The sequence below is a fragment of the Heliangelus exortis genome, chromosome 16, assembly GCF_036169615.1.
Source record: "Heliangelus exortis chromosome 16, bHelExo1.hap1, whole genome shotgun sequence".
In the NCBI taxonomy this organism is placed as follows: Eukaryota; Metazoa; Chordata; class Aves; order Apodiformes; family Trochilidae; genus Heliangelus; species Heliangelus exortis.
In genome coordinates, this window is record NC_092437.1 from 11976912 (window position 1) to 12002778 (window position 25867).

Genomic DNA, 25867 nt, shown 5'->3' on the forward strand with positions numbered 1-25867 from the left:
GCAGGGTTGTCTTGTGTTTCCTGCAGTTTTCCACTTGGCCAGCCTGTGTCTGATGGACACAGTAAGTAACCAAAGGCCACAGTGGTGTTGTTCCTGCATTCAGGACTCTGGAGGGGTTGAGGCTGTCACCCACCAGCAGACCCTGGCCCCCAAATTAATCTTAAATTACTTTGCAAACTGGCTCAAACAGGGGGAAGTGTGGCGGGACAGAACTGGGAAACAGCAGTGTGGAAAGTAGGCTGGAAGAGCAGATGAACCAATCTCTGCAGGACACATCCCACCCTTTCCATGTCTGCATCCCCTCCCCACTGACTCAGGCCGTGTGCTGGAGACTCTGCAGCTCAGAGTCTTCCAGGCTGAACTCTGCCTGGGGGGGTTGAGAAAGTAAAACCAACCAGGAGCAACACAAACATACAAACCAGGTCAAGTTTACTTCCAGCATCGACCCTCCTCTCCCAAACAGATGTCTTGCACCTTCCCCAGTCCCAGAGCAGTGTGGCTCAGCAGTCAGTGGGCTCAGAGCCGTCTCCCATCCTAACAACAGAACCAGTCTCAGCTTGTTGGATCCCAAGATCCAGGCAGCAAAATGGACCAGGCTGCTTCCAGCAGAGACAGCAGCAGTGCTGTGCTCCCTGGGTCTCCCCACGGAGCCCCACAGCCAGTGCTGCTGCCCTGGTTTCTCTCAGAGAGGAGGCACTCCCCTGAACTTGCGGATGATGTTGGCCAACCGCTTGGCCAGCCCGCCCCGGCTTGGCTCTTCCACGTGAAACGTTCTGGTCAGCAGGTTGTAGAAGGAGCCATAGCACACTGCCACCACAGTGCAGGTCAGGCAGATGACATTGTAGGGCATGCTGAAATCTGGAGTGGGCAAGTTCACCAGCAGTGGCTCTGTGTACAGGCGCACAAAATAGCTGGAGCCATCAGAGGAAGGAAACCTGGAGAGAGGGAGGAGGAAAGGGAGGGTCAACCCACACAGGACTGCTGCTGCGTGCTCACCAGATGGGATGAGAGCTGCCAGCACTGCAGCACGGCCTCGCTCCCCAGAACGGGCACACTCACAGTGAAGTAAAGAGAGGGCTCTGCTCCATGTCCACGTCCTTCATCGCAATGATGCTGGGCACCAGGGCACTAAGCACTGATGAGCTAAGGAGATAAAAAACATGCTCGTGTCAGTCCTGCCAGCAGAGACAGCAAGACTTCTTCCCTTCCCCAGACAGGTGGGCAGCAAGTCCTACAGGGGGCTCAGAAAGGGATCAGGAAGCTGAGGTGTGTCATTACCTGATATAAAAGCCATGATTGGGGTCAGGCGGGTACTCTGTCCACTTCAGTAAGGCCCTCTCAAACTGGATTGTGATCTTGGTGACTGAGTTGGCTGGAAGCTGGATCAGCATTTCCAAAAGGTGAGGCCGTCTCCGGTCCTGGGCTGGCTGGTAGTGGATGTAACCTAACTCCAAAGACAAGTGTCAGTGGCACAGCAGGGAGACCTTGTCCAATCTCATACTGGCAGGACATCTCCCACAGGGTGGGTGCCACTGCTTCCACTGCCCTGGGAGAGGTTTTCTGGACAAGGGAAGATGCACAGGTGACAAAATGCTAATTCTGGCAGGTCTTTAGAGCTGATGACCCATTAAGGTCAGGTGTTTGTAAGGAAAGGTACAAATGCAAAATAAGAGAGAGTCACCAGAGCCTCCTTTACTACAAAAATCAGTTCACTTTGGTTTAGACCCTTGCTAGATTATGAAACACCATCCACGTGCCTCTTAAACAAAACAGACTTAAATCTCATCTGCTGTGCGTGCTGAACTGAAGGCCAGGAAAACACCCAAAGATGTTTTGTTTCCCAGTCCAGTTTCCCAGTGATCACTGGGGCTCAAGGGAGAGACTGAACCATCCCTGGAATGAGACACTTGTGCCAAGGGATCCAGGTGGCACGTGCTCTCGGGAGGGTTTACTTACTTGGCTTGTTTTCCTTTCCCTTGGTGATGATAGTCAGAGTGTGCACATAGAGTCGCAGATACCAGGGCACAGTCTCCAGCAGGATGACAGGGAAGGCCCGGTATGGGTGGGTGTTGTAGATGAGGGTGCTGATCTCTCCTGCCTGCAGCCCATACCCACTCACGTAGCGCTGAGCGTGCAGGATGGGGATCGGCAGTTCCACTGCAGAAGAGAAAAGGACACAGGAATATGGGGGGTGGGATGCCAGGTGATTTTTTTAGGCCTGGACCAGATGGAAGGAAGTTCTGGTCTCTCACAGCTGTCTTGGGGCCGCTTCCACTTCAGCTGCACGTTGAGGCTGCGAGAGGTATTGAAGAGTGAGGGGCTCAGCAGGTCATAGACAGCATATGTTCTCTTGTCTCCCTGGACAATAGCTTCATGTACAGATGCTGAAGGGGGGGTCACTTCCAGTAACTCCTTTTCCTGAGAAAACAAGGGGGCCATGAAAAGCAAAGTCCTCCAACAATACCACCAAGGAAGGAAATCACCTCCCTTCTCCTGGAGGGCTCCTGGTGGGCCCAGCCATGCAGGGGGTGAAGGCAAGGATCTTTCAGAGCCAAAGTAGCTGGACAGAGGGATCAGGAGGTGGGTGTTCTCTGGTCTGTGAGTGTTACCTTGTTCTTAGGGGAGATGTCAACGTAGACTTTGCTCTGGGATGCCAGAGGACACGCGTCAGTAAGTGTGCGAGAGAACATCTTGAAGAGAGACCAATCTGTGGGAGGCAAAGTCAGTGGCAGTCAGAATGAAGTGCCAGGGGCTGGGAGACTCAAGGAGCACAGCACATAGCTGCTGAGTTTACCTTTCTTTCCTTGGCCACTGGAAAAGGTATCAAAGACCACAGTGAGAGTCTGTCTGAGCTCCCAGGACACAGCCAGGCAGGAGGCATCCTGGACAAGAGAGAAACAGGTGATTCTGATCACAGCTTCTGTAGGGGCAGGACACCAGGAGGGAGCTGGAACTCCACCAGGACTGCAAGAATCCCACTGGGAGGCAGGTGAGACCACAGAAGCAGGACAACAACAGCTGTCTTAGACACAATGAAGCCACCACAGGGGATCTGGGTGAACCTTCCAGCATCACATAAGTCTTCTGATTTTCTCATGGGGGTTTTGAAGGAGGGAGCCCCCAGCCTCACACTCACCCTGCAGATGGGGCGGATGTGCACAGCCTGTGAGTGGTAGCTGCTGTGGAACAAGCGTTCAGCCTTCAGCAGCACAGCCAGCCCAGCCTGCAGGGAGAGAAGGAGAAACTCGGCCCCAGCTCTGATCTCTGCTCCCACCAAAGAGCAAGGCCCTGCTAAGGAAACCCAACTCCATCACCATCAGGAGTGGCCCAAGGACTTGCTATTACCTTTGAGCCACATGGGAGCAGCTTCTTCCAAGGTGTGAGGTTCTCTGTGCAGACGACCTCCCTGGGCAGGACAGCGTAGCGCAGGAGATGATGATCTGTGCCTGTGCAGGGAGGTGAGGGTCAGGTACTGCTGTGGGCATGAAAGCTGCAACAGACCTGCTCCCCCCCCAGTATACAACACAGCCCTCTCAGTAAGCCTGAAATGCCATGAGGTTGAGCAGGAATAGATCCCACTCTGTTCAGAGGGATTTGGGAAGAATAGGTAAGGGTGTCTCTGAGCAGATTTTTTTTTTTTTTTTAATCCTGCTGTCCTCAACAGCTGTTTCATAAAGGTTTTTGGAGAGAATAAGCAAGGGCCTGGGAGTGTCTGCCACAGACTGCTCGTGGGGTTCCTCTGTTCAAATTCAAGCCTTGTTCATACACAGAGGAACAGCTTCCAAGAGGGGGTGAACAGGCCTCACTGTACAGCCCCAGACACAGAGGCCTTATAGGATCTGGCCCCATGGGGCAGAACTAAAGCTGGAGACAGGAGCCAGAGGGCAGAGCTGGGCAGCCAGGCTCAGGCCAGGCTCAGGCCAGGCTCACCATTGGCTAAGCCCAGGGGTTTGAAGGATGCTGTGGGAGTGACCGTGTTGGTTGAGTCAATGAAGTTGAGAGAAGCACAGAATATCCCCGAGAGGATGTTACTCAGCTCTTTCCAGGCTTTGTCCACACTGCATGAGAACAGACACCAGACATTATTTAGCAGCTTGAATCCTTGGAACAATAAGCATTAAGTCAGCAACATTCACTGGAAACACTGGGGGGCCCACACTGGCTTTTGGGAGCTTCAGGGAGTGTGCAGGCAGAGCCTGCTGGTCCTGGCTCCAGCTCTCTTTGTATTTTATTCCAAAGAGATTTGAGGACACTCAGTGGCACTCCTGGGCTGGCAGGGCTTCCTGCAGCTGGGGATCTGGTGATGGGTGCAGCTGAAATGTGAGGAGAGGGACTGGGGGAGCAGGGAGTGTGGGAGGTGATGTGTGGGGTATGGGGAGGGGGCTGTGAGACCTAAAGCAACATCTTGGTGCAGCTCAAGGCGAAGCCAACCAAGAGACCTGGAATGGGAGATGTGTAGGGAGGAGAGAGCTCTGTGAGTCCACCCTGAGCTGCTATGGCTCAAAGAGGGACTCTGTGCTAAGGGAGATGGTGACAAGGGTTGGATGGGAGTCAAAGGAAGTGAGTCACACACAGGAGGTCAAGATAAATCCTCTGCAGTGAGGTGTTGGTCATCACGGAGCCCATAAGGGAATTACTTGTTCCTTTAGTGAACAAGAAGCTGTCTCTCAGCACTGCATCCTTCCTCAAGTGCTGAGCAGGGCTATGTTCTGCTTTTCCTTAGGGACAAAGCTCCTGGGGCTGCAGGTTCTTTATTCCAGAAGACATTTTCCAAGCCAGGAGGCCTCTCCCCCACCCCCCAACACCGTGTGTGTGAGTAGGGTGACATCCCCAAGGAGTGGTGGCCATGGAGGGGACCCGGAGGGACAGAGCCGTGGCTGAGGTACCTACTCGGTGACAGTGGGCTGGAACCAGACCCAGAGCTCAGCACCAGCAGGTGCCTGCAGGGGCGGCTGCCCCCAGGCCTGGGTGCGCCAGAAGCCCTGGGTGAGGGCGAGGTGGAGCTCCCGCACCCCCAGCGCCGACACCAACCTCCCCAGCGCCTTCGGGAACAGCCTGTAGTGAGAGACTGCGGGCAGCGTTAGCCCCCGACCCTCTGCACCCCCGGACCCTCTTCCCTTCACGTCACACCATGACGTCATCACCGGGCGGTGTCGTCACACCTCGTGCCGAGGTCACCGCAATCCCCACAGCCCCGCTCCGCCCTGCTCCTCCTCACTGCAGCAACCGCGCCCCTCCCCGCTTCTGACATCACTCGCCCCGCTGACGTCATTCCCCCCGGGCGGTAACGTCATCACCCCAAGGCAATCCATCCGGGGGCGTCGCCAGCCCCTCCCTACCCGCGCCCCGCTGCAGGTCGGCGTCCCACCGCGTGCGGAACTGGAAGGTGGCGGCCAGGTCGCCGGCGGGCAGCGGGCTCAGCAGCAGCTCCTCCCGCAGCGCGTCCCGCAGCGCCCAGCTCGGCCCCGCCGCCAGCACCAGCAGCACCGGCACCAGCACCGCCGCCATCCCGCAGCCCCGACAACACTTCCGCTTCCGGTCCCGCCGGCCAATGGGAGGCGCTTCCGCCGTCGCCATGGAGACGGGGCGACGCTTCACACACACACATCCCACCCCTCTCGGGCACGGCCGCGGGTTCGCTCCCGCTGGGCCCGGAGGTTCCCTCCCGTCTGGAGCATGGCCGGAGCCTGGCCAGGGCCGGGGGGAGGTGGGAAGTGCCTGCCTGGCTGTGCCTGCGCCGTCCGAGGAGGAGCAGGCGGCTGCCTCCCGGGGTGTCCATCTTGTGCGGCGCTCCCTGCCCCGGCTTTCGGAACTGGGGAAGCTCTTGTGCGGCTCAGGCTTGGGTGGTTCGCTGCGAGGCTTTGAGGAGCACGAAGACTCTGCCTGTCCTCGGCGTGGCTTCCCCTTTTCGGCCCTTCCTCTCCTTGACGTCTCCTTTCCGGAGCGCAGCCGCTATCTCCGGGCTCAGAGCCGTCCCCGAGCACCCGGCTGCCACCCCCGGCCAGCCTGGGGCCACCCCAGGGGGAAGCGAACCCCAGCGAACCGGGGCTGTGGTGTCAGCCTCGTGGAGCCTCCTGCTCTGAATGGTTGTTCCCAGGTAACTGGAGTGCTCCAGGCGGTCACCAAGGGTTGGCTGGTGAAGAAGGGAGCACAGCAAGGTTTGGACATCCTCTTAAAAGCAACCGGGATGTGGAGTGTTCCCTGGCTCCCTTCACTTATCTCCCAGGCTCTGTTCCTGGTCAGGGTGGCCGCGGTTGTGCTGACACAGCCCGAGCAGGGACGGGGCTTTCCCGGGCTGCAGCCCCCCGGTAGCAGCAGCTGAGCCCCGGCCAGCCCTGTGCCTGCCTCCCCCTGACCTGTCCTGAAGGGAGCAAGTGTCACAGGCTGCAAAAAGGCTTCATTTTGATGGCTCTTCCTCTAACGCAGCCTCCAGCCAGGGCTGCTGCCACCATGCTGTGCTGGGGGAGCTTGTGTGATGTTCAGCACTTGGCCAATTAGCCCCAGGGTGCTCAGGGTGGGTGGTTACAGCCCTGCCTGGGTCTGCTGTGCCTGCTCTGCACCCACCGGCTCTCTCCCTCCTGCAGGCAGCACCTGAGTTGCTCAGTATGGTGACTGGAGGTTGCTCCACTAACAGCCACCCTTTCTTGACCAGTCCCAGCTGTTTGCTCCCACTCTGGGCTCGGGAACCATCATCCCTGTGCTGGAGCTGGGCTTCATTTGCTTCTGCACTGCACCCTTAGCATATTCTTTACAGGACTTTACTCCACTGTCCCCCCTGCAATCCCCACATAACTCTCACCCCCGCTGCTGTTTTCCCCCAATAAGACACAGACCCACTGCCTCTTTAGGCTGTACATTTCTCTGTATGCCATTGTTAAAATGTTTGTCTGGATGGGACCTTTGTCAGTAGGATGAGGGAAGCTGGGATCCCAAGGGATGTCTTTCTGGGAATGGTGAGCTGTGGGATGCTGAGCATTTTGGGGGAGTGAAGCAGGGAGTGTTAGCAGCAAAGCCTGAAGAGTTAATTTTGGGAGCCCACTGTACCCCTTTCCTTCTCGCTTGGCTGCCAAGAGAAAACTGTGGAGGAAGAGGAGAGGAAAACCATCTCTCCCCTCCTGCAGGGCAGCAGTCCAGGATGGGGTTTACAGACAGCCAGCAGCTTTCCTCCCTCTGGGCTGGCAGGTCTGTACAGAGGAGGCTGGGAGCAGGGCAAAGCTGGTTGCTAGCTCCTTGCCTCCTGCTCTTTGGGACTGTCCTCCTGCAGGTCCTCCTCATCCGACTGCACCACAGGGGTCTCAGCTCCCTCCTCGCTGGTGTCCAGGCTGTTCAGGTCCGTGGAGACAGAGGATGTGGAGGAAATGCGGGACTTGCTCTCGGCTGTGTTGGGCACTTGCAAGGTGATTTCCTCTGGGCACTGGCCTGCGTCTGCCCCTGGAGGAGAGAGAGGTAAGAGGAGGAAGAAAATGGCTTCTGAAGTTTTTTTTTCTCCCTGGGCTTTATAGATAAACTCCCAACATTTTTCCTTGGGCAGGCTGTGCTTGCCTTGCCCCCCCTATGTGGCTGCTCTGGCCGTTCCCCACCTCACCCCCCCAGCTTGGCTCTGGGCAGTGCCACACATTCCTTCCCCGTTTTTGGCAGTGGAGCCTCTTCTGTCTCCTGTGAAACACGACTCAGAGCTATGCTGTGTGAGGCTGTTGGCTCCAGCAGACGAGGGGACATGGGGCTTGGCCTTGGTGAATCCCTGCAGCTCATGAGCCTGGCAGGAAGGGGCTGGCACCTCAGGCTCACCCTGTGGGACCCAAGCCCAGCTGCCTGGGGTCTGGCTGGGAGCTGGAGGGGATCCGCAGCCTTCCCACTTGGCACAGCGAGTTCTACAGCACGCTGGGGACTTGGGAAACCATGACAAGACACTGGCTGCTCCAGAGGAGCTTCAGGACAAGAGGATTTGCCCTCCAGACTCTGGGAAGTGCCTGGGTTCCCCTGTTTTCTGCAGTGTAAAGTGGAGTCTGTGCCTGTGGGCTGTGGAGGTGGATACTGATGTGGACCAGCCCAGGGTGAGGTCTCTCCAACCTCACAGACCCCAGCAATAGGTGTCTGTATGGGTGGGTGTGTATCTGCATGCAGGGTGGCCATGGCTGAGGAACAAGCTGGTGTAGACACTGGGGGCAGGAAGGGCTCCCAGCCTGGCCCACAAAAGGCTCAAACTGCACATACCTGTCAGGGGCCCAGCAACACCACTCTCCTCTGTCCCACAGCCCAGAAACACGTCCACAGTGTCCTGGTCTGACAGGTCTATCATGTCCATCTGCTCCAGCATGTCCACGTTGACCTCCATGGAGGAAATGCTGCCTAAGGGGGCTGCAGACACAGACCAGCAAAAAGGTGAGTGCTAGTGCCAGGCAAAAGACACCACGAGCCCTGCACAGGCAAGACCCCGAGGAAGGTCTGAGGAACACAATTCCACTTGCTGGTAGGAGTCCCCCACAAAAACCTATGTTTCCTTAAAACACCCCTCTGGAAGCCCTGGCTGCCTCCCTGCAGTCCTTGTCCCTGCCCCAAACATCTGCCTGGAGGAGCCTGTCTGAAGGGCGCCAGCCTGGGCACCCATGTGTGGTGACTTCAGCTAAGTGGTGTGAGTAACCCACAGCACACCCACACACAGCCTGTGTGGTCCTGTCTCAGAGCAGGACATGTGTGTCCCCAGCTGCCTTCAGCCTGGGGAAGTCCCACTGATCTCAAACACCCATGGTACTGTCCCCTGAAACACCCCCAGCCCCACGCTGGTGGCTGCAGCACTTACGTCTCCTGTGCTCTATCTGCAGGTGGGATATTGGGAAGAAGAAATCCACATCATGCTGGAAGACCTCCTCAAAGAACTTCTGACGGTCCCGTAGCTTCAGCTGCTGCTGCTGCTGCATCTGCTCTGCATCCAGGCTCCTCTGTGCTTGTTCCATCTCAGCTGGGGAGAAAGGTGAGGAGGGTCAGACCAGGCAGGGATGCCCGAGCCCTTCTGCCTGTCCCAGATCACACAGTGTGGCCATGCTGAGGGGTAGGTGATTCCCTTCTGCTCTGCTTTCCCAGCACACATTGATTTAGTCACTGCCAATAGATGTCACACACCAGAACGGCAGCAGCACCAGAATTTGCTGTGCTGGAGCCTCAGATCTCACTTCCATGGGAGCTGGGAGCTCATGATGAGCTGGGAGCTCATCTGCTGCATTCTCAACTCGTGAAGTGCATTCAGGGAGAGGGTGTAAGGGTGTTGTTATGAGATCAGCCATAGTTTGCACGTGTTCATGTCTCAGTTTCCTTGCTACAAAACAGAGGATTGCCTGTGAATGTTAACAAGCAGGTGGAAACTCCCAGGGCCAAGAACTGACATTAGTCCTTTAGGCTTTTTGGGCTGAGGGATGCATAAGGAATAAAAGGCATTAGCAACCCTGTCACCCCTGCACACGCTCACCCCCGCTGCCACCCTCCCTATAAATACAGCCACACCCAAGCTCGAAGGCTTCTCTGCTCACACCCCCCCCCTTGCACAGCCAGCTTGGCTTCTGCCTGCACAAACATTTTCATTCCTATAATTCCTCCTGCAGTTCAACACCGGTGCCTGTGCCCCTGGCTCACACGGAAAGGAGCAATGTGAGACCTCAGGCTGTTGCTGAAGGAGCTTGTTGCTGCATCCCTGGTACAGCCCTTTTGGGTTGAGTACCTGCAACAGCAAGGACCCAAATGGCACAGAAGGGCTTGTAGCTGGTGGCCCTGGCTGTTCCCAGGCTGGTGTTTGACCTCAGCCATTCCAGATTTCCTCTCTGCTGCCTTTGGCCCAGCCAGCACAAGGAAAATCTGATTACTGGAGCAGGCAGTAACCAAGGAAACCAAACAAACATCCTCTGCTGTGCTTGAGCATGGCCCAAACCCTCCACTCCTCCAGACTGGGGGGGGAGGGAACAGGGAGCAGCATCCCCACCCTGTCTGGCAGGAGTGGGGGTGAGGGGAGCAGTGGGGTTGGCTGTGAGCAAATATGCAGTGGCACAGGACCCAAATGGGAGAGAGGCTGGTGACATGTCCTGGAACTCAAGGTCACATCTTCCTGAGAACTCTTCCAAGGCTCCTCTGCACCTTGTTTCTGGGGCACGCACGCTTCAGCTAAACCCCATTGTCTGCAGGTGCCTGCCCAGGAGGCTGGGTTGTGCCTGCAGCACAGCGTGGGGATGCAGCATGACTCAGGGTCCATCACCACATGCTTTCTGGAAGAGGCTCTGGTCCTCTTCTGGTTGCTCAATGTCTTCCTGTGATGCCTGGGGCAGGGATCCTGGCTGCCTAAAGGGGACTTTGCCTTGGTAGATCTGACCTAAGCACTGGGTGCCTGCTCTGGTGCAGAGGTTTGGCTGAGCTATGCAGCTGTGTTATTAGGTCTCCTTGAAGGACTGACCAGCAGCTGCAGCCCAGTGCTGCTGAGGTAAGGCAAAAACTTCCACCTCCCCTGTGCTCTCTGGAAAAGGGAATGGAGCCCAGAACAAGGAGGTAGCACTGATTAGAGCTTGTTCCCTCCAGCAGCTGGAGCCAGCCTTGTCCTCTCTGTCCCAGGCAGAGCTCTGCCCCTCAGCCCAGCTCTGCCAAGTCCATGGTCAAGTGCCAAGGATCAACCAACACACCGAGGAGAGCCCAGGGGTCTCCAGGGCTCAGGGCAGAGGCTGCACTGGCTCCCAGATTCAGGGTGACAAACCAGCTCTCTGTGCTGCATCTTACCCAGCGTGGAGGTAAGAAGGAGGATCTCTAGGTCCTCCTGCAGCGCAAATACAAAAGAAACCCAAATGCTAGCGGGTGCTGCCCGGAGCGCCACGAGTGTGACTGATCAGTGCCATTGCTATTGTCATCTCTGCATGTGACCGATACTCGAGGTAAGGGTGCTTGGAGAGAGCCGGGTGCATTCCTGTGGGCGCCGGGATTTCTCTCGCGGGAGGAATTAGCAGGACCTGTTTATGAACTTGTTTTCGAGCTCTCTCCGGGCCGTCGGGCACAAGCACTGAGATCCCATTATGTAAGGCAGGCGGGCAGCTGGGCTCTGCTCGGCCCTGCCTGACCCGTGACCGCGGTGGGAGTCGGGGATGGAGCCTTCCCCCCCCTCCCCTCTCCTCTCCGGGGGCTCTTCCGGGCTCGGGGGGAGCGAACAGCCCTGTCAGTGTAGCTGCTCCCCAGCAACCCTCGCCGGGGAAATAAAGGAGCCCGGCGTTCCCTGCCGCGGCCCTTCCCGTGTGACGGCGGTCACCCTGCCCGGCTGTCAGTCTCCGGGATTGTCTCACCCGCCTGGCATGTTCCCACCACGGGACACGTTCGCACACACAATGCAGCCCCTGTGCACGGCGGGGGATCTGTCGGTACCTGCTGGTGGCCTGGCTTTTATTACTATTGTCATGGTTATTACTACAGCCCGCTCGGCCAAGGGGCTGATCTGCATTCAGGGCCAGGCTCTTCCCCGCTGGCTGAACCGCCCAGCGATGGCACCGAGCACCCCGCTGCCCTCAGATCCTTCCGGCTCTCACGGCTTGTTAGCCAGGCAGCTTGGAGAGGAACCAGGCCCAAAAACTAGTGCAGAAGTTGGTCAGGCATCCCCCCTGCCCTCCCCTCCCCCCTCTTCCTCCCCCATGAGGTGCAGGCAGGGATTTCCTTCTTGCCTGCTCCCAGACAGATGCCCACAGGGTGGGCCGTGGGTGAGGGTGCCAGCTCTGCTGGTCCCTCTGCCTGGCCGAGCCAGCCCTCCCATGGTGTGGAATCCTGGCCACCACCGTGGTGGGGAAAGGCGTGGGAGGGCTGGCTGGGAAGCAAACTGCTGTGAGCTCTCCCGTCCACACCCTCAACAAAGTGGGTTGGGAGAGGAGCAATTCCTGGGGTGCAGGCACCCCTGACGGCCATACAGGGACCAAGGGTGGTGGTAGCACCAGCTTTGGGTCCAGTGTGCAGGCCAAGAGCAGTGCACAGTTCAGTTATCTGTATCGCTGCGGGGAGGGGAGGTGTTTTCATTCTTCCCTGGCCCACGAGATCCTCGTACAACCCCCATTCCTATAGGGGGTGTATTTGGGGCTGGGAGAGGGCTAGTTAGTGGATGCATAAGGCAAAGAGACTGCCTTTTGTTGAGGTCAGGGTTCTCTAATACCTTGCAGAGATTTCGAGGGATTTAGAGAAGGTCCTGAAAAGTAGTCTGGGCTGTGGAAAGGGACAGGTGGTGATGGGGAGGTAAGCAGAGTTGAAGTGAGCTGCCACTCCAAGCATGGGCCAGTTCTCTGGGGAAGGACAGAGCTGGGGCAGGCTGGCCCAGTCAGCTTTTGCCTTTCTCTGTGCACTTTCCCACAGCGTGATCCCCAGACCTCGCTCCTCCAGAGGGACCCAGGGTTCCCCCCACTGCCTGGCTTGCCGGGCTGCACCTTGCGCTCCCGATCCCTGCTGCAGGGAGATGGGGTGGGGGGAAGATCCATCCCCTCAGCTGCCACAGCATCTCCCGGGAGGCCCTGCAGAGATCTCAAGCCTTTTGCTATCACCCTGCCCCAGCAAAAACCCTACAGGACAAGGGTAAATTCCTTTAGCCTTGGGAGAAGCGGTTGGCTGGGAACTACCCAGAGAATTGTGCAGGGCCAGGCTGTGCAGAGAGGGGATGCCTGGGCACGCCGGCTGTCAGAGTGTTAATTCCCTGCACGGTCTTTTCTCGATTGGCACGTCTGACCTCGTGTTGCAGCACAGCAAAAAATAACCACAGCCCCAGTGAGAGGAAATGCACCAGGCGAGTGCGAGGGAGGCAGTGGTTTTTGGCAGAGCCGCTTGCTGGGAAAAGCGGAGCGGGGGGGGGGGGAGAACTGGAGAGGGAGGACATGGCACCTTGTAACCCCGGTCTGTGCCGCGGCTCCATCCTCTGCACTCCTCCGAGCGATCTCCAAATCCCCTGCGTCTCAGCACTAAAAATATCCCTGCCGCCCAGAGCCTCTTCCCCGGCGGAGGCTGTGTCTGTGTCATAAGACCCTGCTATTCGCGGGGCCCTGATTCGATTCCTGCGGGCCGGAGCGTGAGGACAGCAATCCAGGAGGGCAGCGCGGTGCCCGAGGAGCAGCGTGCAAACCCCAGGCACAGGTCCGTGGCAGGCTGTCCCCTTGCAAACCCCCTGTTACCCCGGCCACTTCTCACTGATGGGTTTTGCTCTGCTTAGGCTCCTCTTTCCGTAAACCCCGCGGGAGCGGGGGGATCCGCTCCTCCTCGGGGGTTTTGGAGTTCTGAGGGATACTGATAGCACCGCACAACCACCTCGTGGCCCAACAGGTCCCCGGGCTCAGCCACTTCCCAGGCAGGTGCCCCCCTCCCCCGAGCATCCCCATCTTAGGCACAGAGCTTCCCGCGCAGCCGTGCCGGTGCAGCAGGTTGGCAGCAGGAGGCTGGGGGGATGGGGAGGGAAGAGGGTTCGGGGGGCGTCCGGGGGCGGGTAGGGTCGGGAGGTGAGCGATGGCTCGGGAGTAGCCGGGGCGTGGGTGTGGGTGTGCAAGGGTCACGGGTCCTTTGCCAGGGGCATCGGGAGAGTGTTGCGGGGTGGGGCGGGGGGGCAATACGAGGGGATGCGGACCGTCCCAACCCTTCCCACCCGGCGCGATGCCCCGCTCCCCCCTACCCCCCCGCCGGCACTTACCGGGCAGCCGCCGGCTGCGGCTCTGTCCCCCGGGCCCCGACATGCGGCGGACGGCTTCTGCGACCGGCTGCGATGGGACGGGACGGGGTCGGGCCGGGCCGGGGCGGCCAGGCTCACCCCCCCGCCGCCCGCCGCTCGCCCATGCTGCGCTGCGGGGCGGTGCTCGGCGCTGCGCGGGGCGGTGCCAGCGCGCCCAGCCCCGCGGCATCCCGGCGGCATCGCGGCGGCGGACACCGGCTGCTGCCTCACGGCTGGGGGGAACCGGGCAGTGCTGCAGAGGGGTGTTCCGGGGAGGGACATGGCAGGGTCCCTAGCCCCCCAAAGAGCTATGGGTGCCCCGTCCTCACAGAGAGTCTCTGCGTTGCCGGGACCTGTAGAGTCCCCGTGCAGGGTCTCTGCTTCCTACAGAGGGTCCTTCCCCTCTCGCCCTTCACAGCCGACCCAGGGAGAACTCCGTGCCCCGCCGTGCCTGGCTGCAGGGGCTCTGCTGGGGCCGGAGCTCTGTCTCCTCGCAGGGCAGGGGTGGACCGGGGGCTATGGGGGGCCAGGTAGCACAGTCACCAACCATGCTTGCTTTCTGGGTTTTTTTTTCCCAGATCACGGCATCCCGCAGGAGAGACGACAGCAGGCGGTGCGGGTGTGCCATGGGCTACGTCCCCAGCTCACCCTCAGCAGATCTCACTCCGGGCTGTTTTCTCTGTTTTCTCCCACGTTCAGCCCTGTACATCAGGGCTGCTCCTTGGCAGAGAAGCGGCTTTGGCCTCCCTCCTCCTTCCTGTATCTCAGCAGGGTGAGTCAGTGCTCGCCGTGCCCAGCGCTGCCCGCAGCCTGGTCACTGCCCTACGGGACAGGATGGGGGGGATCCATTCTGCCCTTTTCTCTGGCTGAAAGGGAGTTTCCAGGGTCTGTGGCCTGTCCCGCCTGCCCCATTAGTAATGTGTTTGTCTCACTGAATGATTAAAGATAACTGGGTATTGTTTGTGTCCCAGCTGTTTTGGCTACCGTTGCTTTGCTGTTCCCCCCTCCGTTGTCCCCTGGGAGTTACTGCTGCCAAAAAACAGCTTTGTGCTCGGGACCTGGTGCCCGCACCCTGTGCACTTGCCTGGAGCTGCTGGCTACAGTTCACATACAGGGCAGGAGTTGTGAGGAACGAGTTTTGCCCACGCAGATGTTTCTCCGTATCTAAAAGCAGCCTGAGTCCTGCCTGGTGGTTTCCAACCTGAACGAGGGATGCCAGTGCTGTGGATTGGCCCTGGAGGGCAGGGGGAGGGATGGAAGGGGGGGGCAGGCTGGTGTAGCAGGAGCAGGGCTCATCGTCTCCGAGGACCTGCAGGGTAAAACCTCTGCCGGGTACCTGCCTGTTCTGGCTTGCTCAGAGCCCCCTGTGTCCCTGCCGTGGCCTGTGGCCAGCACCAGCCCCTGGCCACCATCCCTGCTGACCCCTGCCTTGCCCTGCCAGCGAGGAGGAAAGGAGGCAGGGCCGGGGAATTAGCTCAGGTCCCTGCTATGTGACACATCCGTCGGTTGGCACTGGTTCCTACTGCGAGGCGTGGAGATTTTCTGTGCACACGAGTCCCCTGGAGCACCCCAAGTTCCCCGGGGGCTCCCTGCAGCCCTCACTCTGGGGACAGCCCGAGTGGCTGTCGCCCGTGCAGAGTGACAGGCACCCAGGCCCCCTCTGATGCGGCCCCTCCGTCCTGCCCTGCTGGGAGGGGGTTGGAAAAGCAGTGATATCATCGGCACGGAGCCTGACTCATCCCGGCTCTTCAGCACAAGCCGTGCCTCTCAGCGGGGCACCCATTTTATTACAACTAAACGAGCGCAGGCGAGCCAGCTCCACATAATAATCTTTTTTTTTTTTTTTTTTTTTTTTTTTTTTTCTCGTGGCCAAGCATGTCTGCTCGTGGCCAAAAAGGCGAGGGGGGACAGGGGTGATGCTGAAGTGGGTGAAAAGTCTCTCTTTTGCTGGGGAGCCCTAAGAGTAGACCTTGCCAGATACCTGTAGGATCTGCCATAGCCACGGCATCCCTGCTTTCCCTGTGCCTCCAGTCTTGGCTGATGGCACCATCTTTTGTGTCAACAGTCCTTGCCCTAACCACAGATGCCCAGGTCCTTGGGAGGTGTCCCCTGGACATCAGGGTCACCAGCTCATCGGCCCAGGTGGGAATGATATGCCTCTTCTCTCAGTGACACAGAGTTCAGCTTCTGCCAAACATCCCCAGGGGACCCAGCATCAAAGTCGACCCATCATCAGGAGAAAATGTAACATGACTTGTTCCTCCTGCCCTTCCCACTCAGATTTCTCCCATCTATTAGAGGTTTGAGAAGTGAGTCAGGGAGCTGTGAGGATGGAGCTGGGGAGGACTCATCTGCAAAGAGAAAGGTAAACCAGCACCAGGCAGGTGAATCACTCACTGGTGAAAATAGATCTTATTCTCCAGAAGGGGTGCATGGTCACGGCTCGGGGTGAGCTGCAGCTTGACGTGATCAGGGAATTGTGGAGTCAAGAGAAAAGCAAGGCAAGGCTGCTTTCCCAGTAAACGAGGTGTTACATTGCAAGGGAGCAGCCTGCAGCAGGCAGAGCTCCAGCGACCAGCAGTCCAGTCCTGCAGCAACCTTAAAAGGGGAGATTTTAGCTTGGGGCAGCGGGGAAACAGAGAAGTCATAAACACCCTCTAAGGAACATGGCTGCTGAGAAACGAGCATCACAACAGGACCGGGGAGGCGAAGCGAGCTGGGCTGGCTGGGGTCCACAGCACCATTCTGTGCCAGGAGCCAGCTGGCTCCTAGACCATGTCCTGCCTCAAGGGAGGGGAGCCCTGTCCCGGCAGTAGTGGTCCCCGCACGGTGCCAGTAGAGGCTCCCTGCCAAGTGCCAGGGGTGTTTTGTCCCCCTGCGTGTGGTGTCCCTGCATCCTTAGGCTCCTCCTCACCATGCAGATGTCCCCAGCGGCCAGCAATGGGATGGGAGGTGGTAGAGCTGCGAGGTCCTGCGCAGGAAGCAGAACACTCATCTCCAGGCAAAGAAGGGGCATTCTTGGAGCACCACAGCAGACACCTGGGAAGATCGAGAAGGGGTCCCCTGCGGGGTTGAGGCAGGGACAGCTCCCAGATCTCCGGTCTCACCTACTTGCCCTGCAGTTTGGGCAGGCTGATTCTTTCCCAGCCACGCCTACAGCCCTACTCAGCCACAGTGCATTTGCCCCCAGGCCCCACAGCTCCTTTTTATCCTTCTGCAGGAGAGGTGACCAAGGTCATGCAACACTTGTCCTGCCAGAGGTGTAGCCCCACTCCACGGCGAGGCCTCCCCCACTTTTGTATGGACAGTCTGGAGCAGGCACCATGGGATGGCATGGGGTAGGGACCCTGCTCGGGGGAGCTCCAGGAATCCAGAGCTTGGCTTGCCCACTCCACCCACCCTGCAAGGCCATGGGGCTGGGAGAAGCCCTTCTGTGTTGCTTATCCCCTGCTGAAATTGAGTACCCCTCTGCCTGGAGAAATGCATCCCTCGGGTTCATGGGTTGCTGGAGAGTGGTGTCCCCAACAGCAAAGCTGTCACCAGCAGAGTGAGCTCGGATGCGACCATCCCCTGCAGTCATGCCACCCAAGCAGCCAGGAACACTCCTGCTCCCCTTCCTGCTGAAGGAAAAGGGACTCCTTGGGTAAGACCCAGGATCAAGCTGCAGAGATGCATGATCCCCACAATTCCGAGAAGGCCACAGCAGCCTTGGGAAGGGCTGGTGTCAGGATCAGGGAAGGTTCCATAGCTGTACGTGCAGATGTTGAAAGCTTTGACCCTACAGATGCCCTACAGGCAATCCTGGCCCTGCCTGCACTCCTGCTTCTGGCAGCGAACCCTGCCCCTGTCCCCACTCGGGGTGGCACATGGAGTGGGCAGAGAAGCTTGTGGTGGTGAGGGTGAGGGTGGCTTTTGGCAGGGGGTGCTGGGGATGGAGTGCCATGGAGTCTTCGGGTGGGGGTGCAGGGTGTGGGGAGCCGTGGGTGCTGGCAGAGAGTGCCAGGGAGATGAGGTGCAGTAGGAGCCAGGGAACCGAGGGGGGTCCGAGGGGGGTCCGAGGGGGGTCCGAGGGGGGTCCGAGGGGGGTCCGAGGGGGGACCGGGGAGGGACCGGGGGGGGCGGGAGAAACCGGGGGTGCGGGCACGGGGCTGCCCCCGGGAGCTCGTTAGCCGCCGCCCCGCCCCCTGCTTAATTAACCGCGGCCAGAGCCGCTCATTAGCGGTTGCCGGTGCCGGGTGCCCTCCCCGTGGAGGCGGGCGGGCAGCGCTTTCGGCCATGGGGGTACCGACAGCGGTACCGACAGCAGCGGCAGCAGGGCTGGAGCCCGAGCCCGGCGGAGCCGCAGCGGGATGGGACACCGGCGGGGCACGGCCGTGCTGCTCCTCGCCTTGGGTAAGGCTGCCCGGGAGGGGGTCGGGGTGAGAGGGTCCAGGCGGGGGCTTGGGGTGCCCGGGCTGTGGAGGGGCCGCTTCCCAGGTGGCCCCTAAGGTGTTCCGGCGGGTTGGGGTGCTCTCCCTCCCTCTCTCCTCCTCTGGTGGGTACCGTTCCTCTTTCCGGGGCTCCTGAGCTGGCCCTCCTCCTCGCCCTCCCTCCGGTCTCCCTCTCCTCCCCCCCCTCCGGCTGCCCCTGCCCTCTGCCCCGGGGTGCTGGGTGCGGGTGAGCAGGCTGGGAGCGGGGCACCCCGACACCCCCGCGGCAGCTCCCTGCCCGTGCAGGGCGGCTCTTTCGGGCTCTCTGTGAGTGCAGGCAGCGCTGGGTATGGGCAAGTGACTTCGTGCATGTTTTGTGTGGAAGGGGCAGCTCAGCGTGCCTGGGTGTCACTGTCACTATGTCAGCTCGGGTCACTCCAGGAGATAGGTGACCTCTGTCTCCAAAGGTCTGGGTGCTCATGCTGACCCTCTCGATGGCTGGCAGGGCACCTGGCTGGGCTGCTGGCATCGGGCACCACCTGCACCAACGTGTACCAGGGCTTCACGGACTGCGTCCTCAAACTGGGGGAAAACATGGCCACGTACGAGGAGGCAGAGGGCATCGAGCTGCAGGGGCTGCACCGAGTCTGTGGGTGAGTACAGCCCTGTGCCAGGGCCCCCCACATGTCCCACCCTGTGGGAGCAGAAGGAGGTGTGCTGAGAGGGTTATCTGTGATGAGCACACGGTGTGGGTTTTGGGCATTGCTACTGTCCTGTGCCAGGTGCTGCTGCCCCAACTCTCTTCCTCCTGCCCTCCTGGATCCTCTGCCAAGAGGAGGAGGATCCATCCTTGTCCAGCAATCCTCTGCGTGCCTAGAGCAGGGCTGGTGGGACCCAACCCCTTCTGCCTCCACCCCCCCACCCCTGGAAAACCCTCCCCGGACACCCAGGTTTCAATCAGCAACTCGAGATGGCCCCGCTGTGCCAGGGTCCAGTGCTGCTGGAATTACCCTGCCTCGAGTTGGATCCTGCTGCCCAAACCAAAACCCATCCCTTCTGAGACCTTTCATTCATTCTGTCTTGAATTTTCCCCAACCCTGTTTTTACCAAGAGTTTGTAGCAAGTGCCTGAAGGTGATGGTGTTGAGAGATGTTAATTTGGGGGGAACTGAAATAATAGTAAGAGTCAGGTAATGAGGGGTGGTGTTGGGCAGGTATGGGGAAAGATCTGCTTAAAAAGCAAACAAGCAGAAGCAGCAAGGTGGAGGGGCAAGCAAAGGCTGGAAATAAAATGTTGGCAAAGATAAATGGAGGTAGCTCTGTGTGCCCAGCGAGCTGTGGGGAGTGAAAAGGAGGAAATACAGACAGAAATTAAGGGAAAACCAGCATATCTTGGGGCAGTGGAAAGCTGCCAGGGCAAGGAGGGCCGAATGCCCTGCAGTTCAGGCTTTCCAAGCTGCTGAAAACCACCCTGCAGGCTGGGAGGGCAAAGGCATCATCACCCTTACTGCTGGGCTGGAGGCTCAGGAACCTGCTCAGTGCTGGCTGGCACCTGGCAGGGCTGGGGGGGAGCTGGGATGGGACAGTGGATGCAGGCAGATCAGAGAGCTGGGACAAGGAGCTGGCACTGAGGCAAGCAGAGGGTCCCCAGAAGAAATACTGACCTGTGGTTGTTGTCAGAAGTGGAAAACACTTCAACAAAACCCTTTGGCTCCAGGAGAATGCAAAAATAACTACCCTCACATTTTATTTTTTTTTTTTAATTTATATATGTTGCCTATGTATTCTCCTGCCAGCAAACATGCAGATGGGAGGCTGAGTGTCTCCTGTTCTGTCCTCCCCCTTCTTCATGGGACAGCCTGGCTTAAGATGAAAATCCTCTCTTGGTTGCAGCTGAAGGCTGGGTTGAAACATAAACTGCTCTGCTTGGAGCTGTAATACATTTATTTATTTTTTTTTAGCATGTGGCTTCTTGGTATTAGAAACCAACCAAGCAGGCAGCCCAGCACATGCTGTGGTTGACTGCCAGAGGAGTGATTCCTCTCCTGAAACTCAGGTGAAATAGGGGAGATGAAGTTTTCTACAGGCTCTGGGGCACTAACCATCAGAGAACAGGTCCTGGGATGTTCCCAGCTGGCAGGGCTGGGGCTCTGCACTTCCTGAGACACCAGCCAGCTCCTCCTGCCTGCCTTGGTACATGGCCAGCTGGGCTTGCCATGGCTGGGGGAAAAAAAGGTTGGAAATCTCCCAGATTTCTGCCCTTATTGACCCTTAACCTTCAGCCTTTTCCTCTGCTGTCTGCATTGCTGGTGCCACGGTCCCCTCTTCTGGGGTGTGAGTGAGGGACAGTCACAGAGCTGGGGCCAGCATGGGGCTGGTGGCACCTTGGCTCTGTGTGCAGTGCTGCCCTGGGCAGGTCACTTGCCAGCAGCCCGAGCAGGTGGAAGCTGTGAAATACTGGGAATTGCCATGCTGGCTGAAAGCAGGAGCTGCCATCCCCCCCCTTCCCCCAGCCACCCTTTGCCCGAAGGCACGGGCCAGGTTTCACTGCTGCTGCTGCAGCTCAGGGCTGGATGGTTCTTGGGTTGGCACCAGCTTTTCTCATTATCTGGGGACATTTATTCTGCCAGAGTGACTCTGTTTAATGAACTCCCTCACAGCTGGTGTTCTGACGTAAGCCCTGGTAGGAAAACTAAATAAGTAGAATGCTCAGGTCCACGTGTCTGCACAAGGTGATGTCTCCAGCACAGGGGACTTGGACAGAACCGAGCTGTCCCCTTTCCGTGCACAGGGTCCCTTCTCAGCTGGCCAGGATGCAAATCCTTCCTGAGAGGTGGAATGTGTTGCCTGCTGTCCTGGCAGGACAGGGATGGTGGCAGAGCAATGGCTCCTGTCCTTTAGGCATTGCTCAGCTTGCAGATGAATTGTGGCCTGGAGGTGGTGCTGCCCATGGCTGGTTCCTGCCTGGCTCTGGTGCCAGGACATGCATTGCTCCAAAGAAGCTGCAGCACAGAATGCTTTTGAGAAGCTCTTTGGGTAAATGAAACTTCTCCTTGGAAGAAGTCATGTGGGGAAGATTAGTGGCAAGGGTGGTGTAGAGCCTTATCTGTCCCTTGGGGAAGCTTTTCTTTTGGAGAAGAGATGCTTCCAGGAAGGAGGATGGCTCATGGCATTTGCTGAGATTTTTGGGCTCCTGCTGTTTTATTTTGTGGCTTTGTATGTACCAAACCAAGATATCACCTGGGATTTCAGCTGTGTTGGGACTTAGGGACACGTTAGTGTGTGTGCAGCAACCTGCCAGGCTCTGGGTGCCTTCCCCCATCACAGAGCAGCACCTACACCAGCCTTTGGGGGCTGATATAGAGTTTAGTGTTCCACTACCCTCAAACACAGTGGACAAGAAGAAATAGGGCAGGAATGCCTCTTCTTGTCCTCCCTACATGGGGTAGGGGACAGGGTCCAGTCTGGTATCTGCTGTCCTGGTCCCAGACAGCTGGAGCCCACCCCCCCTCCTCAGCTTGCCTATTGTGGGCAGGGGGCTCCTTGCAAATGGCTCAATCCCAGCTTCTTCAGGGCCACCGTGGTTTTTCACCAGAGGTAAGGATGGAGCATAGAGGGGATAAAGTCTTGACAGGCTGGATACTGCTCTGGAGGAATGCAGCACGTGGTGCTCAGCTGGTGGGGTGGTGTCCACCACAACCTTCCTGGCACAGTCTGCTGGGGGCTGCAGTTTTCAGCTCTACTTCTGCTGGGGCTTTCCTAGTTCTGGATCTGAAAATAAAAATCCAAGTTGCCATCTTCAGCGAGCAGCTCCTGACTTGTTACCACAGGACCATGGGTTATATTTGCCCATTGTTTTGGTTTCCCTTGCTTCTCCCCAGGAGTTTTTTTTCCATTTGATGGCTTCTGCTCTCACAGGGTACTACTCAGCAGATAATGGAGATGTGTCTAATGAGAACACAGTGAATAACCCTCCTGCCACTGCTCATACCTGAGCTATAAAGCTGAATCCATCTGCAGGAGTTATCCTTCTCCTTGCTTTTTGCTTGCATTTCACCCTTGACTCAGCTTGGATGGAGCTGTGAATGGAACACGCTGGGCCTTTGTTTGCAGCTCATTTTAGGTACTCTGGGTGCTTGGTGCCAAAGGGGAACACTTGCTGATGGAAAATAATGCATTTTATTGACTTCCAGAGAAAGAAAGAAAAAAAAAAGTCATTAATTAATCTCAGGGTGTTTTCATGTTTGGAGTTTCATGATGCTCTGGGAGATGATGGAGGGGGTGACAATGCAGAGGTGGTTGGTGCTGGAAGGATGGGCTGGGGCAGCAAGGCTCTGCCCATCTCCCTGGGACTGATGGTGTGTGTCTCCCTGGCTGCAGGTACTGGGATGAATTTCATACATGTGCCCTGAGGGTGCTCTGGAAGTGCCAGAAAGAAGCAGTGGCCATCTGGGAGATGCTGAGACGGGAGTCTCGAAAAATCCAATTTCCAGGCAGCTTGTTTGACCTCTGCAGCCCCAGCACAGCCCAAAGCTTTGCCTGGACCCATGTTCCCAACATTTCCATCCTTGGTATCCCCCTCATCATCACTTGGCTGAATTTATAAACTGAAGCTCTGTAAGTGTGGCATGAAGGTGGTGGCAGCAGCACGTGTCGTGGCATCTGATCACTTTTTCAAGCCTCTGAGAATAGATTGTGTGGTGCTCAGCAAACACTTGGCTCCATCCTGCACCTGGGAGATGCAGGAGAGCTTGGTAGCATCTCCTGGGTTTTGCTGCTTCTCTGTAATTTGGGATGTCTGTCCCTCCTGCCTGAAGGCACAGGCACAGATCTGTCTGACTGCAGAACCTGGGAGCTTGTAGATACGGGGCAGAGGAATTGGGGGAAGAAGTGAGATTGGTTGTGAACACTGGATTCTTTTGTGCTCTTCTGTGGCTCCTGGGAGGAAAATTGTTTGCTTTGCTGACCCCACCACATCAACTCTCCAGATTTTTGATTTGGGCACTGAAGATGTGGGCGTTTCTACCAGTGATATTTGTGAGGTGCAGGGGACAGCGTGTGTCCTCTCAAGGGCAGAGAAGTGTCCCTACAGCTCTGAACTGGCCTTTTTTTTCTTTGAGGACATGGTGAAACCCCTGCTGAAGAGCAATCAAATGTGTATAACATCTTCTCTTGCACACATCTGAACTCCTGAGTAACTCTTGTGTTATGTATAAATCTCTTTTCTAAAAAACAATAGAGGGCAAAAATATTTATGGGGAGAGGACAGAAAGGATTTATAACAACTCCTTTGCTACAAAGCTTACCCAAAGGTATCTGTACCTGCTGGTGGCAGTGTGTGTAATTCCAGAGTATTAAAGTTCATTTTAAAGCCTACAGTTACTTGTCCTGGCTCTTGCTTGAGAGCACAGTCTCTTCTTTGCAGCTCAGGGCAGTGCTAGTTCTGTGACAGTATTTGCAATAGAGAGGTTCTTGCAACTGATTTCTGTCTGTTAGAAAAGTACAACAATATTATGGGGCAGTGCCAGGCAGTTCTGTGTTTTAAGGTGCCTGATGAAGCTCTGTGTCCTGCCTGCACAGGGCTGCAGGAGTCATAAAGTCCCAGCATGGGTCTCGGGTTCTGAGGTTCTCAGGGCAGTTTCTCACTAAGAGGAAGCACAGTGAATCCCACTGGATCTTCCTACTGCTTCCAATGTCTTCCCTGTGTGGTTCTGCCTCTCCAGAACTGGGAAGGAACTGGTCTTTATGCTGTGAACTACGACTCACCAGCTGGATGTGGTGGGAAATTCCATGTTCTAATTATGGGACTCAGCTGTCCTTTCACCAGATGTGAAATTTCCATGTTTAAATATTGGGAGATTTCAGCCTGACTTCCCTGGATGTGTCACTTTGGCTGTTTTCATGGATTGTTTGGCCTCTTACCAGGGCACTGGCTTTGTGATCAGCAGGGGTAGGCAGCTGCTGGCAGTGGATGTGCTCGGGGTTCCTCATGCTCCTCAGAAATGTTGAATGAAGCTCTGGCACTGAGGCACTGAGCACTGCCTGATGTGGGAACTGGCACAGCAATAGATACCACCAGCAGTAAATGGACCACGAGGTTCTGAAACTGTGTCCCCAAAGCTGAAAATGTGCTTTAAAGTGTGAGCAGCAGCACTGTGGTGCTGCTAGCCCCAGAGATCCCACTGTATGCACAACACGTGCTTCTCCTAGAGAAACAAAATCCTTTTTACCAAGTGGTGTTGGGTTTTTTTTAATAATGGGTCATGGTGCTTTCCTTTGGCATTCACATGTTCTTACTCTCACCCACCCCATCACTTAACACTCTGCAGCAGCAGAATGTGAATAAACTGAGCCAAATTCCAAGAAATAGCTCTGGAAGAAGCAGCTGGTGTTCAGACAGAGGCACCCAGGCTTTCTACAGACAACAGAGCTCTTACTTAAGAACTGGGTAGCTCAGGCACAAAGCCTGAGGTAGTGGAGAAGGGGTAAACCAGAGCACTGCAGAACCTGGGGTGAACCACTGGAGCTGCTTTTGTTTTATTTCTTGCTCTGCTCCAGCAGCAGTGTGATCCTGTTCTCCTCTCTCCCTGTTAGCACTTCTGCTTCTGGTTTGTAGCTGGGGAATGCTGAAGCAGGTGGGGATGGGGTACAGCCAGGGCTGGAGGCTTTTAAATCCAAATCCTGTACCTGCTCTTTGTTTAAAACAGGTGTTTAATGCCTTTAGGAAAACAAGCACAGCCCCCTAAATACTCCACACCCCTCTTAGCTTCTCTCTGGATTTGGCAACTTTTTCTCTGTTAAAATTTTCCACTTTTAAACAGCTTTGGGGAAGGGGAACATGGAAGTCTCAACAGAAACCTCCAAGGAGTCTTTTTGCAAAACCATGGATGCACGTGGCTACTGACACTACTATTGTCTCTGGGAAGAGCAGGTGTTGGGACATATCTTCCCTGGAAGCAAATCCTTCAACTATTGCACACAAAAAACCAGAGATTCATTAAGAAACAAAGACCATCTGCCAACATTCTGGTTTGGAGCAGATTATTTTTGTAAAGCCAAAGGTGCTCCTAAATTTGACTGGAAGCTTGTGAGTGAAAATTAGGTCTCACAGTATGGGAGTGATGAGATTCAGAAGTTCCCTCCTCAGTATTTAATTTTTAGCAGAACTTCCCCTACGGCTAGGACAGTTACAGGAGCTTTCTATTTGAAGAAAAAACCCAAAAACATACAGACTGAGTCCTTAAAGGCAAAGTCAGCAGACTTCCAGAAAGCATTTCCAGTCCTACAGCACACTTGCTGCTGATGCAGTGCAGCTCAGCAGGTATCCCACAGCCTCACTCTTAAATCCAGATCTGTCGAGGATTCTTCTGGTGGCCCTTGCTCCCAGTGTCTCCGGACACAAAGCTGCACCCAGACCTCACCCCTCACGAGGGAGTCTGCCAAAGCACTTACAGCATTCCTCAGGAATTCAGGAAGTCAGGAGGTAAGTGTTCCTCGGTCCAAAGATTCCAAAGTGTTCTTACAGGGGGACAGAGCACCTCTGGAATGCTGTCTCACAGCACCTCTGGGATCAGCTGCCCATTCTCCTTTAGGAAAGGGGGTGACTGTGGCTTTCCCTCTGCTCCCATATTCACTGCCATTGGCCTTCCAGCTCACACTTGCCTCGAGACCCCTCCTGAGGACACAGGAGTTCACACTGAGCTTTGGTGTGGTGTTAAACCTTGAGTTAAACTCCAAACTTCCCCTCTGCAGGGCTGGGATTTTCTTTGTCA

The 25867-nt window shown here is 56.8% G+C and overlaps 3 protein-coding genes and 1 long non-coding RNA gene across 4 annotated transcripts; 2 read left to right on the top strand and 2 right to left on the bottom strand.

The window, feature by feature from the left end:
• Window positions 1-412: 412 nt before the first annotated feature.
• On the bottom strand, window positions 413-5544 carry PIGT (phosphatidylinositol glycan anchor biosynthesis class T). Its single transcript, XM_071759990.1, has 12 exons — window positions 5340-5544; window positions 4891-5068; window positions 3931-4058; window positions 3346-3446; window positions 3137-3223; window positions 2795-2882; window positions 2610-2707; window positions 2253-2418; window positions 1957-2157; window positions 1279-1444; window positions 1060-1143; window positions 413-935 (listed from the first exon to the last, which is right to left on the bottom strand). The coding sequence occupies exons 1-12, from the start codon at window positions 5506-5508 to the stop codon at window positions 683-685; spliced, it is 1719 nt and encodes a 572-aa protein (XP_071616091.1). The 5' UTR covers window positions 5509-5544; the 3' UTR covers window positions 413-682.
• Window positions 5545-6841: 1297 nt separating this feature from the next.
• On the bottom strand, window positions 6842-13892 carry DBNDD2 (dysbindin domain containing 2). Its single transcript, XM_071759991.1, has 4 exons — window positions 13670-13892; window positions 8801-8959; window positions 8215-8358; window positions 6842-7431 (listed from the first exon to the last, which is right to left on the bottom strand). The coding sequence occupies exons 1-4, from the start codon at window positions 13875-13877 to the stop codon at window positions 7223-7225; spliced, it is 720 nt and encodes a 239-aa protein (XP_071616092.1). The 5' UTR covers window positions 13878-13892; the 3' UTR covers window positions 6842-7222.
• LOC139803661 (uncharacterized) lies at window positions 10688-14657 on the top strand. Its single transcript, XR_011729100.1, has 2 exons — window positions 10688-13122; window positions 14266-14657. It is a non-coding gene; the product is annotated as an uncharacterized lncRNA (long non-coding RNA).
• A 3197-nt stretch (window positions 14658-17854) lies between these two features.
• On the top strand, window positions 17855-23473 carry LOC139803659 (neuritin-like). The gene is made up of 3 exons (XM_071759993.1): window positions 17855-18079; window positions 18602-18749; window positions 22476-23473. Exons 1-3 carry the CDS (start codon window positions 18037-18039, stop codon window positions 22699-22701), a joined length of 417 nt encoding a protein of 138 aa, XP_071616094.1. The 5' UTR covers window positions 17855-18036; the 3' UTR covers window positions 22702-23473.
• Window positions 23474-25867: the final 2394 nt, after the last annotated feature.